This window comes from Macaca nemestrina, chromosome 6 (assembly GCF_043159975.1).
Source record: "Macaca nemestrina isolate mMacNem1 chromosome 6, mMacNem.hap1, whole genome shotgun sequence".
Classification (NCBI taxonomy): domain Eukaryota; kingdom Metazoa; phylum Chordata; class Mammalia; order Primates; family Cercopithecidae; genus Macaca; species Macaca nemestrina.
The window spans coordinates 9,498,065-9,511,534 of NC_092130.1; the positions used below are offsets into that span (position 1 = coordinate 9,498,065).

A 13,470-nucleotide genomic window follows, 5' to 3' on the forward strand; every position below is an offset into this window, starting at 1 on the left:
TATATGCTATGTTTGCCAGGACAGACCATATTCTGGGTCATATGACAAGTCTTAATAAATATAGAAAGACTGAAATCACACAAAATGACATTTGACCAAGGTAAAATTTAAAAATCAGTAACGATAACTAGGAAAACACCAAATATTTGCAACTTAAAAGCACACTTCTAAACAATCCAAAAATTCACAAAGAACAAAGAAATAACAATTACATTAGAAATTATCTTTAAATGAAAATAAAAATAAAACCACAAAACTTGTGGGATCCAACTAAACTAATGTTTAAAGAAAAATTTATAGATTTAAATGTTTTTATTAGAAAAGACCAAAAATCTAAAACTCAAAGATCTGGAGTCTACACCCAGAATGAGAAAAGGAATATTAAATAACATCCAAAGCAAGTATAAGGCAAAAAAATAAATAAATAAAGCTGAAAAAAATCAATGAAATAGAAAATGAAGAAAGAATAAAGCAGATCAATGAAACTAAAAATGGTTCTCTGAAAATATCAACAAAAGTGATGAAAATCTAGTTGGATGACTCAGCAAAAAAAAAAATGACAAAATTATCAATCTCAACTTCAATTTCTGGAGATATTAATAACAATGGAATATTAAGAATAATTTTATTCCAATACATAGAAACATTGAGTAAATTCCTTGAAAGACACAAATGACTAAATTTGACTCCAAGGGAAACAGAAAATTTGAATATTTCTATGCTGATTAAAGAAAATGAATTCACAATTATAAACCCTCTTGGCCCACTGGCTTTACAGATGAATTCTATCACTCTTAAAGAAGAAATAATAGCATTACTACACAAATTCTTTCAGAAGATACAGGAGGAAGAGGGAACAGTACCTGACTCATTTTATGAAGCCAGTATTACCATGTTACCCAAACCAGGCAAAATCACCACAAGAAAACTACAAACCAATATCCTTCATAAACACTGATATACAATAACAAAAGTGTTGCAAATTGAATTTAACAATTTCTAAAGAAACATTATATTATGACCAAGTAGGATTTATCCAGAGAATGCAAGGCTGCTTTCACATCGAAAAATCAATTAATGTAATTCACTACATTCGTAAAATAAAGGAAAAAAGTCATTTGAATAGATGCATAAAAGGTCTATTTTAAAACCCCAAAATAATACGCTATCATTATAAACACCCTAAGGAATTGAAGAGAACTTCCTCAAACTTACGAATGTCTTCAAATAGCACACAGATAACATCATACTCAACGGTAAAATGCTCAACGCTTTCTATGTACAAACAGGAACAAGGCAAGAATGTTCCCGTCTTAACACTTTTATTCAACACTGTACTGAAAATCCTACCAGTAGAATAAGGCAAGAAAAATAAATATAAGGCATCGAGACTGGAAAGATGACATAAAACTATCTTTACTTGCAGACAACATGATCACATAGACAATCCTAAGAATCTATGAAATTGTTATTAGAACTAATAAATTTAGCAAAGTTATAAGGCACAAAGACAAAATTCAATTCTGGTTTAACAGAGTAGCAGAGCATAATCAGGAAATTTACAATAGCATCAAAATATACAGGAATAAACTCAGTGAACAATTTCAATAATTGTACACTGAAAACAATAAAACATTGCAAAGAAAACCAAATGCTTATGAACTGCAAGCCTCAGTGTTGTTAAGCTGGCCCAAACTGATGTATAGATTGAGGTAAGCCCTACCAAAATTCTAGCACCTACTTTGAAGAAACTGAGAAGCTGATGCTAAAATTAATTAGTAAAGGAAAAGACCTAGAATAGCCAAAACTGTTTTGAAAAAAAAAAGTTAAAGAATTTATATTACCTGATTTCAAGAATTATTAAAGCTACAGTAATCAAGCCAATATAGTATTAGCATAAGGATAAACATATATAGATCAGTGGTACAGAACAAAAACTCCAATAATAGACCCTAGCACTTTATGGTCAATTGATTTTTGACCAAGGTGTCATGGTAATTCAATGGGGGAGAAAGACAGTCTTTTCTACAAATGGTGTTAGAACAACTGGATAACTGTAAGCCTTGACCCTTAACTCACAACATTCACAAAAATGAATACCAAATGGATCACAGGCCTCAACATAATAGCTGAAACTATTAAACTTATAGAAATCATAGAAGTCTTCATAGCATTAGGTTAGTAAAGATTTCATAAACACAAAAACCTCAAGCCATAAAGAAAAAAGTGAAAAAGTAGACCATCAAAATTAAAAACGTTTCACCTTTGAAAAACAGTTAAGAAGATAAACCATAGACTGGGAGAAAATATTTGTAAAATATATATGTGAAAAAGAGATTGTATACAGAATATAGAGCATATAAAGCACTCTTACAATTCCATAACACATACAAAAGAGCCAACAATTCAATTTAAAAATGGGCAACAGACTTCTCACAAAATAAGAAATACGGGTGGCAAAAAAGAATAGAAAAGATGTTTAACATCATTAGGGAAATGCAAATTATAACCACAACGAGACAACACTAGACACCAAGTAGAGTGCCTAAAGAAAACAGATAGCAAACGATGGCAAGGATGCAGAGTAAGTGAAACTCTCATACAGTGTTAATGGGAATGAAAAATGATACATCCACTTCATAAAACTGTTTAGTAGTATCTTACAACATTAAACATGCATTTACCATATGACCTAGCACTCATCTTAGGTACCTATCCAAAAGAAATGCAAATTTCTTCTAAAAAGACTTGTCTAAAAATGTTAATAACATCATTATTTGCAAAAGCCAAAAACTGGAAGTGTAATTCAAAGTCCATCAGCTGGTGAATGGATAATGGTAAGGCCATACTATGGAATACTATGTAACAACAAAAAGAAACAAAATATGCACAACATATTTGAATCTCTAAAACATATGCTAAGCAAAAAGGGAAAAAAGATATTTGCAACTCTGATCATAGACAAGGGGCTCACTTTCAAACTGTAAAAAGCTCTTAGAAATCAAGGAGAAAAAAACGACCAACAACCCAATAGAAAAATGGCAAAGGAAATGAACTGTTCATTGACCAAAAAACAAGATCAAATGGCTCTTATCTAAATTTAAACAATGCACAACCTCACTGACAAGAGAAATGCAAAAGTTAAATTATACTGAGAAACCATTTGTCACACACAGGACTGCCAAGAATTCCAAGAAATACCTAATGTAGATGACAGGTTGATGGGTGCAGCAAACCACCATGGCACATGTATACCTATGTAACAAACCTGCACGTTCTGCACATGTATCCCAGAACTTAAAGTATAATATAAAAATTGTCCTATGAAGGATACATGGAAATCATCTCATACATTTCTAGTGGACAAGTAAATGGTATACTCCTTACAGAAAACAACTGGACAACATTTGCAAAATTACAAATACATTAAACTTCCACCCAACAGCAATTCCACTAGGAGAAATTTATAAATTCATATATACATGAAATGACATGTACAAGGTTTATCTGTATAGGAATACTTTTAATAGGAAAAGATTGTAAATCACTCAAATCATTGTCAACAGTGGATGGAATGGTTAAATAATGATATATTCAAAATGTAAAATATTATGTATATATCTATAAAAAATAAGAGTTCTCTCTATATCAGAAAATATTCATTAAACACTTTAAATGAAAAAAGCAAGAAGTAGAGCAGTGAGTATGGTATGCTGTATTCTATGCAAATAAGAGAGGTAAGAATTTACATATTCATAACTGTTTGCATATGCACATACAAACTTTGGAAAGACATGCAAAACTATAAGAATAACTACTTGCTAGAGTGAAGAAAGGGAGGACAGAGTAGTGGAACAGAACACATTTTATTTTTTTTTAATTTTTGCACAATGAAATACATTACCTCTTCAAAAAACATTTTGTGAATTAATCAAAATCAAGTTTGATACGAAAATAAAAATATCACACTAAAATGATATGCAGCAGACAGTCACAAACTTGGCAGTGATATTTACAATTCAAAAACCTAAATGATTAATGTCAAAATACATAAAAGACTCCTAAAAATCAGTGAAAGAAAGCGATCCAGTGGTGAGGTGGAAATGAACAAAAGAGATGGACATACACTTCACTGATGATGACACAACAATCAATAAACATGAAACAATACTGAACTTAATAATCAGCAGAGTGAAAAGTAAACCCATGAGGTATATTATTCTCAACTAGATCATTAAAAATGTAGGTATAATAATATGAGCTGCTGGCAAGAATCTAGGTCCAGGTCAGCAAACTACAGTCTATAAGACAGCCTCCTGTTTTTGTAAATAAAACTTTACTGAAACACAGACACGAGTACGGTCTATGGCTGCTTCCTAGCTACAAAGGCAGACTTGAGTAGTTGTGACGGAGACCTAAAACATTTACAATTTGGCACTTTAAGAAAAAATTTGCCACTTCCTGATAGAGATAGATGGGAACACCTAAACACTATTGGTAGGATGTCAAGTAGTACAATCACTTTGTAAAACAGTTTAACAGTACCTACTAAAGCTGAATATGTAATGGATATACACAACAATTGTTATAGGAGCACTGATTTTATTAGCAAAAACCAGAAAACAAATACCTATTAACAAGAGAATGCACAAATAAACTGAGGTACATTCAAACAACGTAACAGTGCATGGCACTGAAAATGAAGCAACTATAGCTATATGCATCAATATGAGCCGTCATAAATAAAATACTGAGAAATGGTAAGAATAAAGTTGTCAAAGAAAAAGTATAGCATGATTCCATTTGTATAAAGTTGAGAAATATGCAGTATCATGTATTATTTTCAGAATGCATACACGTGGTAAAACTGAAGTAAAGGCATGAATTGATAAACACAAAATTCAAGATTGTTAAGTATTTTCTACTGATAGGAAAGAGGACAGATTTGGAAAGAGGAACAAAACATGCTGCAAAGGTATTGGCAATGATCTAATCTTTTTTGTTGTTGTTGTTGTTGTTGAGATGGAGTCTCGCTCTGTTGCCCAGGCTGGAGTGCAGTGGCCGGATCTCAGCTCACTGCAAGCTCCGCCTCCCGGGTTCACGCTATTCTCCTGCCTCAGCCTCCCAAGCAGCTGGGACCACAGGCGCCCGCCACCTCACCCGGCTAGTTTTTTGTATTTTTTTAGTAGAGACGGGGTTTCACTGTGTTAGCCAGGATGGTCTCCATCTCCTGACCTCGTGATCCGCCCATCTCGGCCTCCCAAAGTGCTGGGATTACAGGCTTGAGCCACCACGCCCGGCCCAATGATCTAATCTTTAAGCGACGTAATGGTGTCTGTAGTTACTGCTATTCTGTATGTCTCAATATATACAAATATCCTTTAATATGAATTTGATATTTAATAACTTTCAAAACTCTTCTAGAAGAATAAGTCAATAATGAAGAGACTAAATGCTGCAAAAGTGTTAGTTCTCCCCCATTTAATTTACAAATAAGATCCCAATAAAAGAAAAAGTACACTGAAGTAGAGAAGATTATCTCACACTAGCCCCTCAGCAGTACTGTGTGACTTAATGCAAGATGGACAGATAATAAACAAAAGGCATTTTTAAAAAACATTATTCAAATATGAAGGATAATCTTCTAAAAAAATTTTTTAAAGTTAAAATGGGAAATCACTGGAAGTAAATTTGATTATGATCCCTTACTAAACTCACTTTCCAATACAAGATATACAAATACGAAAAACAACTTCAGAACTATAAAGTGCTTTCTCCTAGAAATTTCCATTCCCATAGTGCATCTTATCAAGAAAATCGGAAAAACATATTTATTTTTACTCCTTATGTTCTTAAAATGACCTAAAAGGATATGCAGAAATAAATACCTCCTCCAACAATAAAGGATTAAAAACAAAGAAGAAATTGAAGAATAAAATTAATAGTAAAGCCATAATGAAGGCTAATACATAAAAGCAAAATCATAATGATATATTATATACTTTTTTTGGCTGAAATTGGGTTCTGAGTTTGCAATCAAGTACCACAAAGAAGAAAACATAACCAGTTACGATAGTTATGTTCATAAACTATCTGCTCAAGGGCCATTATCAATTTTTCTTGATATTGATTCCAGAGAGACGTATATCCTATGAATTTTATAGAGGAAAACTGAAAGAAAAAAAATCAACCAACAAATTACCAATATACACAGGAGTTTAATAAAATGAACGGTTTATTAGGGGACCAGGAATTGAAGAAAATACATAAAAATAATTTGCAGTAAAACTATTAAAGTGATTATTGATGTTACTTAATATTCAACATAATACTCAGTAATCATATTAAGTTTACTGACCTTCCTGAATGGTGATGTCCACAGTTACACCAGAAGATGGATGCAGAAGGTTTTGGTAATTCTGTGCATTTTGGTCGAATAACTGCACAAGAAGAGCACATGTCTTTTCATATTCACATCTGCTGACAGTGCACAACTGCTCCAACTGCTGAAACACAGTGGCAGTATCATCCAGTGGATCATCTAAGTGATCTCTGCAAACACAGAATAAGTTTGCAGACAGCATTAGAATGTGAAGGACTTTTATTCACCACAAGTAAACTTTATGTTAAATAAAAATTCTATAATAAAGGAATAAAAGACAGAGGCAGGAGGATCACCTGGGGCCAGGAGTTTGAGAACAGCCAGGCCAACATAGTGAAATCCCGACTCTAAAAATACAAAAATTAGCTGGGCATGGTGGCACACACCTGTAATCCCAGCTACGCAGCAGGCTGAGGCATGAGAACTGCTTGAACTTGGGAGGCGGAGGTTGCAGTAAGCTAAGATCACGCCACTGCACTCCAGCTGGGGTGACAGAGCGAGACTCTGTCTCTAAAAAAAACCAAAAAGAAATAAAAAATGAAATGTATTAGTAGGTAAAAAATAAAACTGTCTATATCTCAAGATGGCATGATTATGTAAATAGAAAATATTTTTAGAAACACAAAAATGCTATTCAAACTAATAAGTAAGTTTACTAGGATCATAGCATGCAAGGTCAACGTACAAAATGATGGGTATTAGTATATATTGGCAGTGAACAACCAGAAATTGAAATTTAAAAAACGGTAGGCAATAGGAAACATAAACTATCAATTAAATCTACCTAAACATATGCAAGATCTTTAGGCTACAAACCATAAAACGTTTGATGAAAGAAATCAGAGAAGAGCTAAATAAAAGACAGACACGCTCAGAGACTAAGCGACTCAATATTGTTGAGATGTCAATTCTTTCCCCAAGTTAATCTATAGTTTCAATGCAATCCCAGTCAAAATCCCAGAAGAACTTCTTTGTAGAAACTGAGAAACTGATTCAAACATATATACGAAAAAGCAAAGAAAGGAGAACTGCGAAAACAATTTTGAAAGAGAAAAGCCACTTACAGAACTCATACTATCTGGTTTCAAAGCTTATTATAAATCTAATCAAGACAGGGTACTGGTGAAAAAACAGACACATAGATTAATGAAGACAGAGTCCAGAAATAGAACTACATGTATGTGGTATATTAATTTCTGACAAAAGCATAAAAACAATTCAATGAAGAAAGGATAGTTTGCTACACAAACGATGTTGAAATAACTGGTCAGCTATATGCCAAAAAAAAAAAAAAAAAAAAGAAAAGAAAGAACTAGCCTTATATCAGCTAATACACAAAAATTAGCCTGAAAGAGATCACAGACTAAAATGTAAATTCTAAGAGAAAATAAAAGAAAATCTCTGTGACACTGGGTTAGTTTCCATAGGTATAACAACTAAAACATAACACTTAAAAGAAAAAATAAAGCACTGGACTTCGTCAAAACTTAAAAATTCTGCTCTTCTAAAGACTCTGTTAAGAAAACGAAAAGGGAGAGGGCTTCCAAGATGGCCGAATAGGAAGAGCTCCGGTCTGCAGCTCCCAGCGAGACTGATGCAGAAGATGGGGGATTTCTGCATTTCCAACTGAGGTACCTGGTTCATCTCACTGGGACTGGCTGGACAGTGGGTGCAGCCCACGGAGGGCAAGCTGAAGCAGGGCAGGGCATCACCTCACCCAGGAAGCGCAAGGGGTAGGGGGATTTCCCTTTCCTAGCAAAGGGAAGCTGTGACAGACTGTATCTGCAGAAACAGCACACTTCTGACCAAATGCTGTGCTTTTCTCACTGTCTTAGCAATCCGCAGACCAGGGGATATCCTCCCATGCCTGGCTAGGCGGGTCCCACCTGCACGGAGCCTTGCTCACTGCTAGTGCGACAGTCTGAGATCGAATTGTGACACTGCAGCTTGATGGGGGGAGGGGCATTCGCCATTGCTGAGGCTTGAGTAGCTCACAAGTGTAAACAAAGCATAGACTGGGCGAAGCCCATTGCAACTCAGCAAGGCTTACTGCCTCTATAGATTTCACCTCTGGGGCAGGGCATTGCAGAACAAAAGGCAGCAGATAGCTTCTGCAGACTTTAACGTCTCTGTCTGACAGCTCTGAAGAGAGCAGTGGTTCTCTCAGCACAGCGTTCGAGCTTTGAGAACGAACCCACTGCCTCCTTAAGCAGGTCCCTGACTCCCGTGTAGCCTGACTGGGAAACACCTCCCAGTAGGGGCCGACAGACACCTCAAACAGGCAGGTGACCCTCTAGGACAAAGCTTCCAGAGGAAGGATCAGGCAGCAATATTTGCTGTTCTGCAGCCTCCACTGGTGATGCCCAGGCAAACAGGGTCTGGAGTGGAACTCCAGCAAACTCCAACAGACCTGCAGCTGAGGGGTCTGTTAGAAGGAAAACTAACAAACAGAGAGGATTAGCATCAACATCAACAAAAAGGACATCCATACAGAAACCCCATCTGTAGGTCACCAACATCAAAGACCAAAGGTAGATAAAACCACAAAGATGGGGCGAAACCAGAGCAGAAAAGCTGAAAATTCCAAAAAACAGAGTGCTGCTTCTCCTCCAAAGGATTGCAGCTCTTCACAAGCAAGGGAACAAAAGTGGAAGGAGACTGAGTTTGACATGTTGACAGAAGTAGGTTTCAGAAGGTCAGTAATAACCAACTTCCCCAGCTAAAGGAGCATGTTCTAAACCAATGCAAGGAAGCTATGAACCTTGATAAAACATTCCATGCTCATGAATAGGAAGAATCAATATTGTGAAAATGGCCATAACACCCAAGGTAATTTATAGATTCAATGCTATCCCCATCAAGCTACCACTGACTTTCTTCACAAAATTGGAAAAAACTACTTTAAAGTTCATATGGAACCAAAAAAGAGCCCGCATAGCCAAGACAATCCTAAGCAAAAAGAACAAAGCTGGAGGCATCATGCTACCTGACTTCAAACTATACTACAAGGCTACAGTAACCAAAACAGCATGGTACTGGTACCAAAACAGAGATATAGACCAATGGAACAGAACAGAGGCCTCAGAAATAACACTACACATCTACAACCACCTGATCTTTGACAAACCTGACAAAAACAAGCAATGAGGAAAGGATTCCCTATTTAATAAATGGTGCTGGGAAAACTGGCTAGTCATACATAGAAAGCTAAAACTGGATCCCTCCTTACACCTTATACAAAAATTAACTCAAGATGCATTAAAGACTTAAATGTAAGACCTAAAACAATAAAAACCCTAGAAGAAAACCTAGGCAATACCACTCAGGACATAGGCATGGGCAAAGACTTCATGATTAAAATACCAAAAGTAATGGCAACAAAAGCCAAAATAGACAAATGGAATCTAATTAAACTAAAGAGCTTCGGCACAGCAAAATAAACTATCATCAGAGTGAACGGGCAACCTACAGAATGGGAGAAAATCTTCGCAATCTACCCATCTGACAAAGGGCTAATATCCAGAATCTACAAAGAACCCAAACAAATTTACAAGAAAAAAACAAACAACCCCATCAAAAAGTGGGCAAAGGATATGAACAGACACTGCTCAAAAGAAGACATTTATGCAGCCAACAGACATAAGAAAAAATGCTCATCATCACTGGTCATCAGAGAAATGCAAATCAAAACCACAATGAGATAACATCTCATGCCAGTTAGAATGGTGATCATTAAAAAGTCAGGAAACAACAGATGCTGGAGAGGATGTGGAGAAATAGGATCACTTTTACACTGCTGGTGGGAGTGTAAATTACTTCAACCATTGTGGAAGACAGTGTGGCAAGACATTGTGCACATGTACCCTAGAACTTAAAAGTGTAATAATAATAAAAAAAAGAAAATGAAAAGGTAAACAACAGAGAAAATATTTGCAAACACATAACAGAAAGACTTGTGAAGAAAATATACGGAGTGCTCAAATCTTAATATAAGAAAATATACAACCTAATTAAAAAATGGGAAAAGGGTTTGACTAGCACATTACCAATGAATACATACAGATGGTAAATAAGTGCATGAAAATATGCTCAATATTATTAGTCATTAAGGGAAAACCACAATAAGGTACCACTACACATCCATCAGAATAAGTACAATTTTTTCAAACTAACAATATCAACTGCTAGTGAGAACACAGAACAACTGAGTCTTTCATACATTGCGAGCAGGAATGCAAAATAGTACAGCCACTTTGGAAAATAGTTTGGCAGCTTCTTATGAAGTAAAATACATGCTTAACATGCATCCCAGGAATCCCACACCTAGGTATTTACCCAGGAGAAACAAAAACTTATGTTCGTACAAAATCTGTGCAGGAGTATTTACACAGTTTTATTTACAACTGCCAAAAACATAAACAACTCAAATGTCCAGCAACAGGTGAACTGGTAAACAAACTGATATATCCACAAAATGGAATACTGCTCAGCAATGAAAGGAATGCACTAACACAACACACAGGAATCTCAAATGCATTATGCTAAGTGGAAAAAAAATCAGACTAAAAAGCTGCATACTGTATAATTTCATTTATAAAACATTCTGGAAAAGGTAAAAAAAAAAAAATCACAGGGACACAAAACAGATCAGTAACTGCCAGAGATGAGGGTGAGGAGAGGGGCTGACTGAAAAGGGAGCCAAAATAACTTTCTGGGTTGATGGAACTATTCTATATCTTGATTGTGATGGTAGTTATACAACTGTGTGCACTTGTCAGAAATCATACAACTGTACACTAAAAAGGGTGAATTTTAAATTTATACCTTTATCTTAAAAAATTCCAAGTATCTAAAGGAAATACAACAAAAACATTTAGTTTTTGAATACCTCACAACTATGGCAACAGATTCCAACCGAGAAGTGATAAAGGCCTTCGTGATTTCTGGTGCATAAGTGTCTAATAGATGGGGTTCAGTTGATTTCACAAAAGGAACAGATGCTACCATCCTTTGCCACAGAGTTAATAAATAATGAACACTGTTAGGAGCAACTTCCCAATGCTACAAAGAAATAAAGCAGAAGTTATTTAAAATATTACATCTTCCTACAACAAGAATTACAGAACAAAGTTACTAAACATACATTTTTAAATTAACTTTTATTCTTATCATATAACTAATGAACACTTAATATAGCAAATTTGTAAATGCAAAACAGTATAAAGAAACCAACAACTCTATTATTTTACCACCCGGAGTAACATTAAAATATGACTCTACTTCCCTCTAATCATTCCATGAATATTTTTCAGAGTTGATATCATGTGAAAAATATGATTTCATAACCTCTCCCTTAAACTTATAAAAAAAACTTTTCTATAGTATAATCTGCAAAAATTTTATTTCTTCACATAGATTTTATTATAGTTTCTCAAGCCATTCTTCAATTATTAGATATTTAAGTAGCTTCTCAATTTTTATTATATACATTGCAATGAACTTTTTTACCTAAAACTCTGCAATTAACATTTCCAGCAAAGTAATCAAATTCATAGATGCTTTTAAAATACCCCCACCAACCCTTACCAGGAAGTTTTTTAAAACTGGCTACAGTTTAATATAATTACATATTTTTACCTACCTGTAGGCTAGTAATGGTAAAATTAGCAATCAATCTAATAACTTCAGGATATTCCTTCACCATAACTAATTCTCCCAGCTGATAATTTGTCTTTAAGCGAGCCAAAAATCGACAAAATTCATGATAATTACCTGGATCAGACAAACCCTAAATTATGAGACAAAAAGAAAGCCTTAAAAACAAGCCAACCTACTGACAATAAAATCAGTAAAACCCCAAAGCATCTTAAGTCTCCCAATTCTCATGGGTACTTACTTAAAATACTCTGTGTCAACTGGATAGTTAATAATGTAAAAAAACAGAGGAATTTCTGCTAGGTTTAGTTTTGTCATCAATGATTAATAATAAAGAATCCAAAGTAGAGGTCTTGGAAGAAGATCTGCATCACAATGACTAAATTATAATTTTTGAGAAGCTATTATAGTACACAAAAGCGTGTATGTGTGTGTGTGTGTGTGTGTGTGTGTACTGTGGTTTAAACAGAAGTCAACAAAGGACCTGGAAAATATTTATGATTAAAAGTAAACTCTAGTCTAAAACACCAAAAGCAACGGCAGCAAAAGCCAAAATTGACAAATGGGATCTCATTAAACTAAAGAGCTTCTGCACAGCAAAAGAAACTACCATCAGAGTGAACAGGCAACCTACAGAATGGGAGAAAATTTTTGCAATCTACTCATCTGACAAAGGGCTAATATCCAGAACCTACAAAGAACTCAAACAAATTTACAAGAAAAAAACAAACCACCCCATCAAAAAGTGGGCAAAGGATATGAACAGACATTTCTCAAAAGAAGACATTCATACAGCCAACAGACACATGAAAAAATGCTCATCATCACTGGCCATCAGAGAAATGCAAATCAAAACCACAATGAGATACCATCTCACACCAGTTAGAATGGCAATCATTAAAAAGTCAGGAAACAACAGGTGCTGGAGAGGATGTGGATAAATAGGAACACTTTTACACTGTTGGTGGGATTGTAAACTAGTTCAACCATTATGGAAAACAGTATGGCGATTCCTCAAGGATCTAGAACTAGATGTACCATATGACCCAGCCATCCCATTACTGGGTATATACCCAAAGGATTATAAATTATGCTGCTATAAAGACACATGCACACGTATGTTTATTGCAGCACTATTCACAATAGCAAAGACTTGGAATCAACCCAAATGTCCATCAGTGACAGATTGGATTAAGAAAATGTGGCACATATACACCATGGAATACTATGCAGCCATCAAAAAGGATGAGTTTGTGTCCTTTGTAGGGACATGGATGCAGCTGGAAACCATCATTCTTAGCAAACTATCACAAGAACAGAAAACCAAACACCGCATGTTCTCACTCATAGGTGGGAACTGAACAATGAGATCACTTGGACTCAGGAAGGGGAACATCACACACAGGGGCCTATCATGGGGAGGGGGGAGGGGG

The 13,470-nt window shown here is 35.2% G+C and overlaps 1 protein-coding gene across 3 annotated transcripts in view; it reads right to left on the bottom strand.

Annotated features, from left to right (window-relative positions):
- Positions 1-13,470, bottom strand: part of LOC105480862 (RAN binding protein 17) — a 442,674-nt gene that overhangs the window by 369,379 nt on the left and 59,825 nt on the right. For all 3 annotated transcript variants that reach the window (XM_011740055.2, XM_011740054.2, XM_011740056.2), the window contains 3 exons: positions 12,024-12,170; positions 11,271-11,443; positions 6,359-6,552 (listed from right to left, as the gene is read on the bottom strand). In XM_011740055.2, coding sequence (XP_011738357.2) covers positions 6,359-6,552; positions 11,271-11,443; positions 12,024-12,170 — 514 coding nt within the window. The remainder of the gene's footprint in view (positions 1-6,358; positions 6,553-11,270; positions 11,444-12,023; positions 12,171-13,470) is intronic.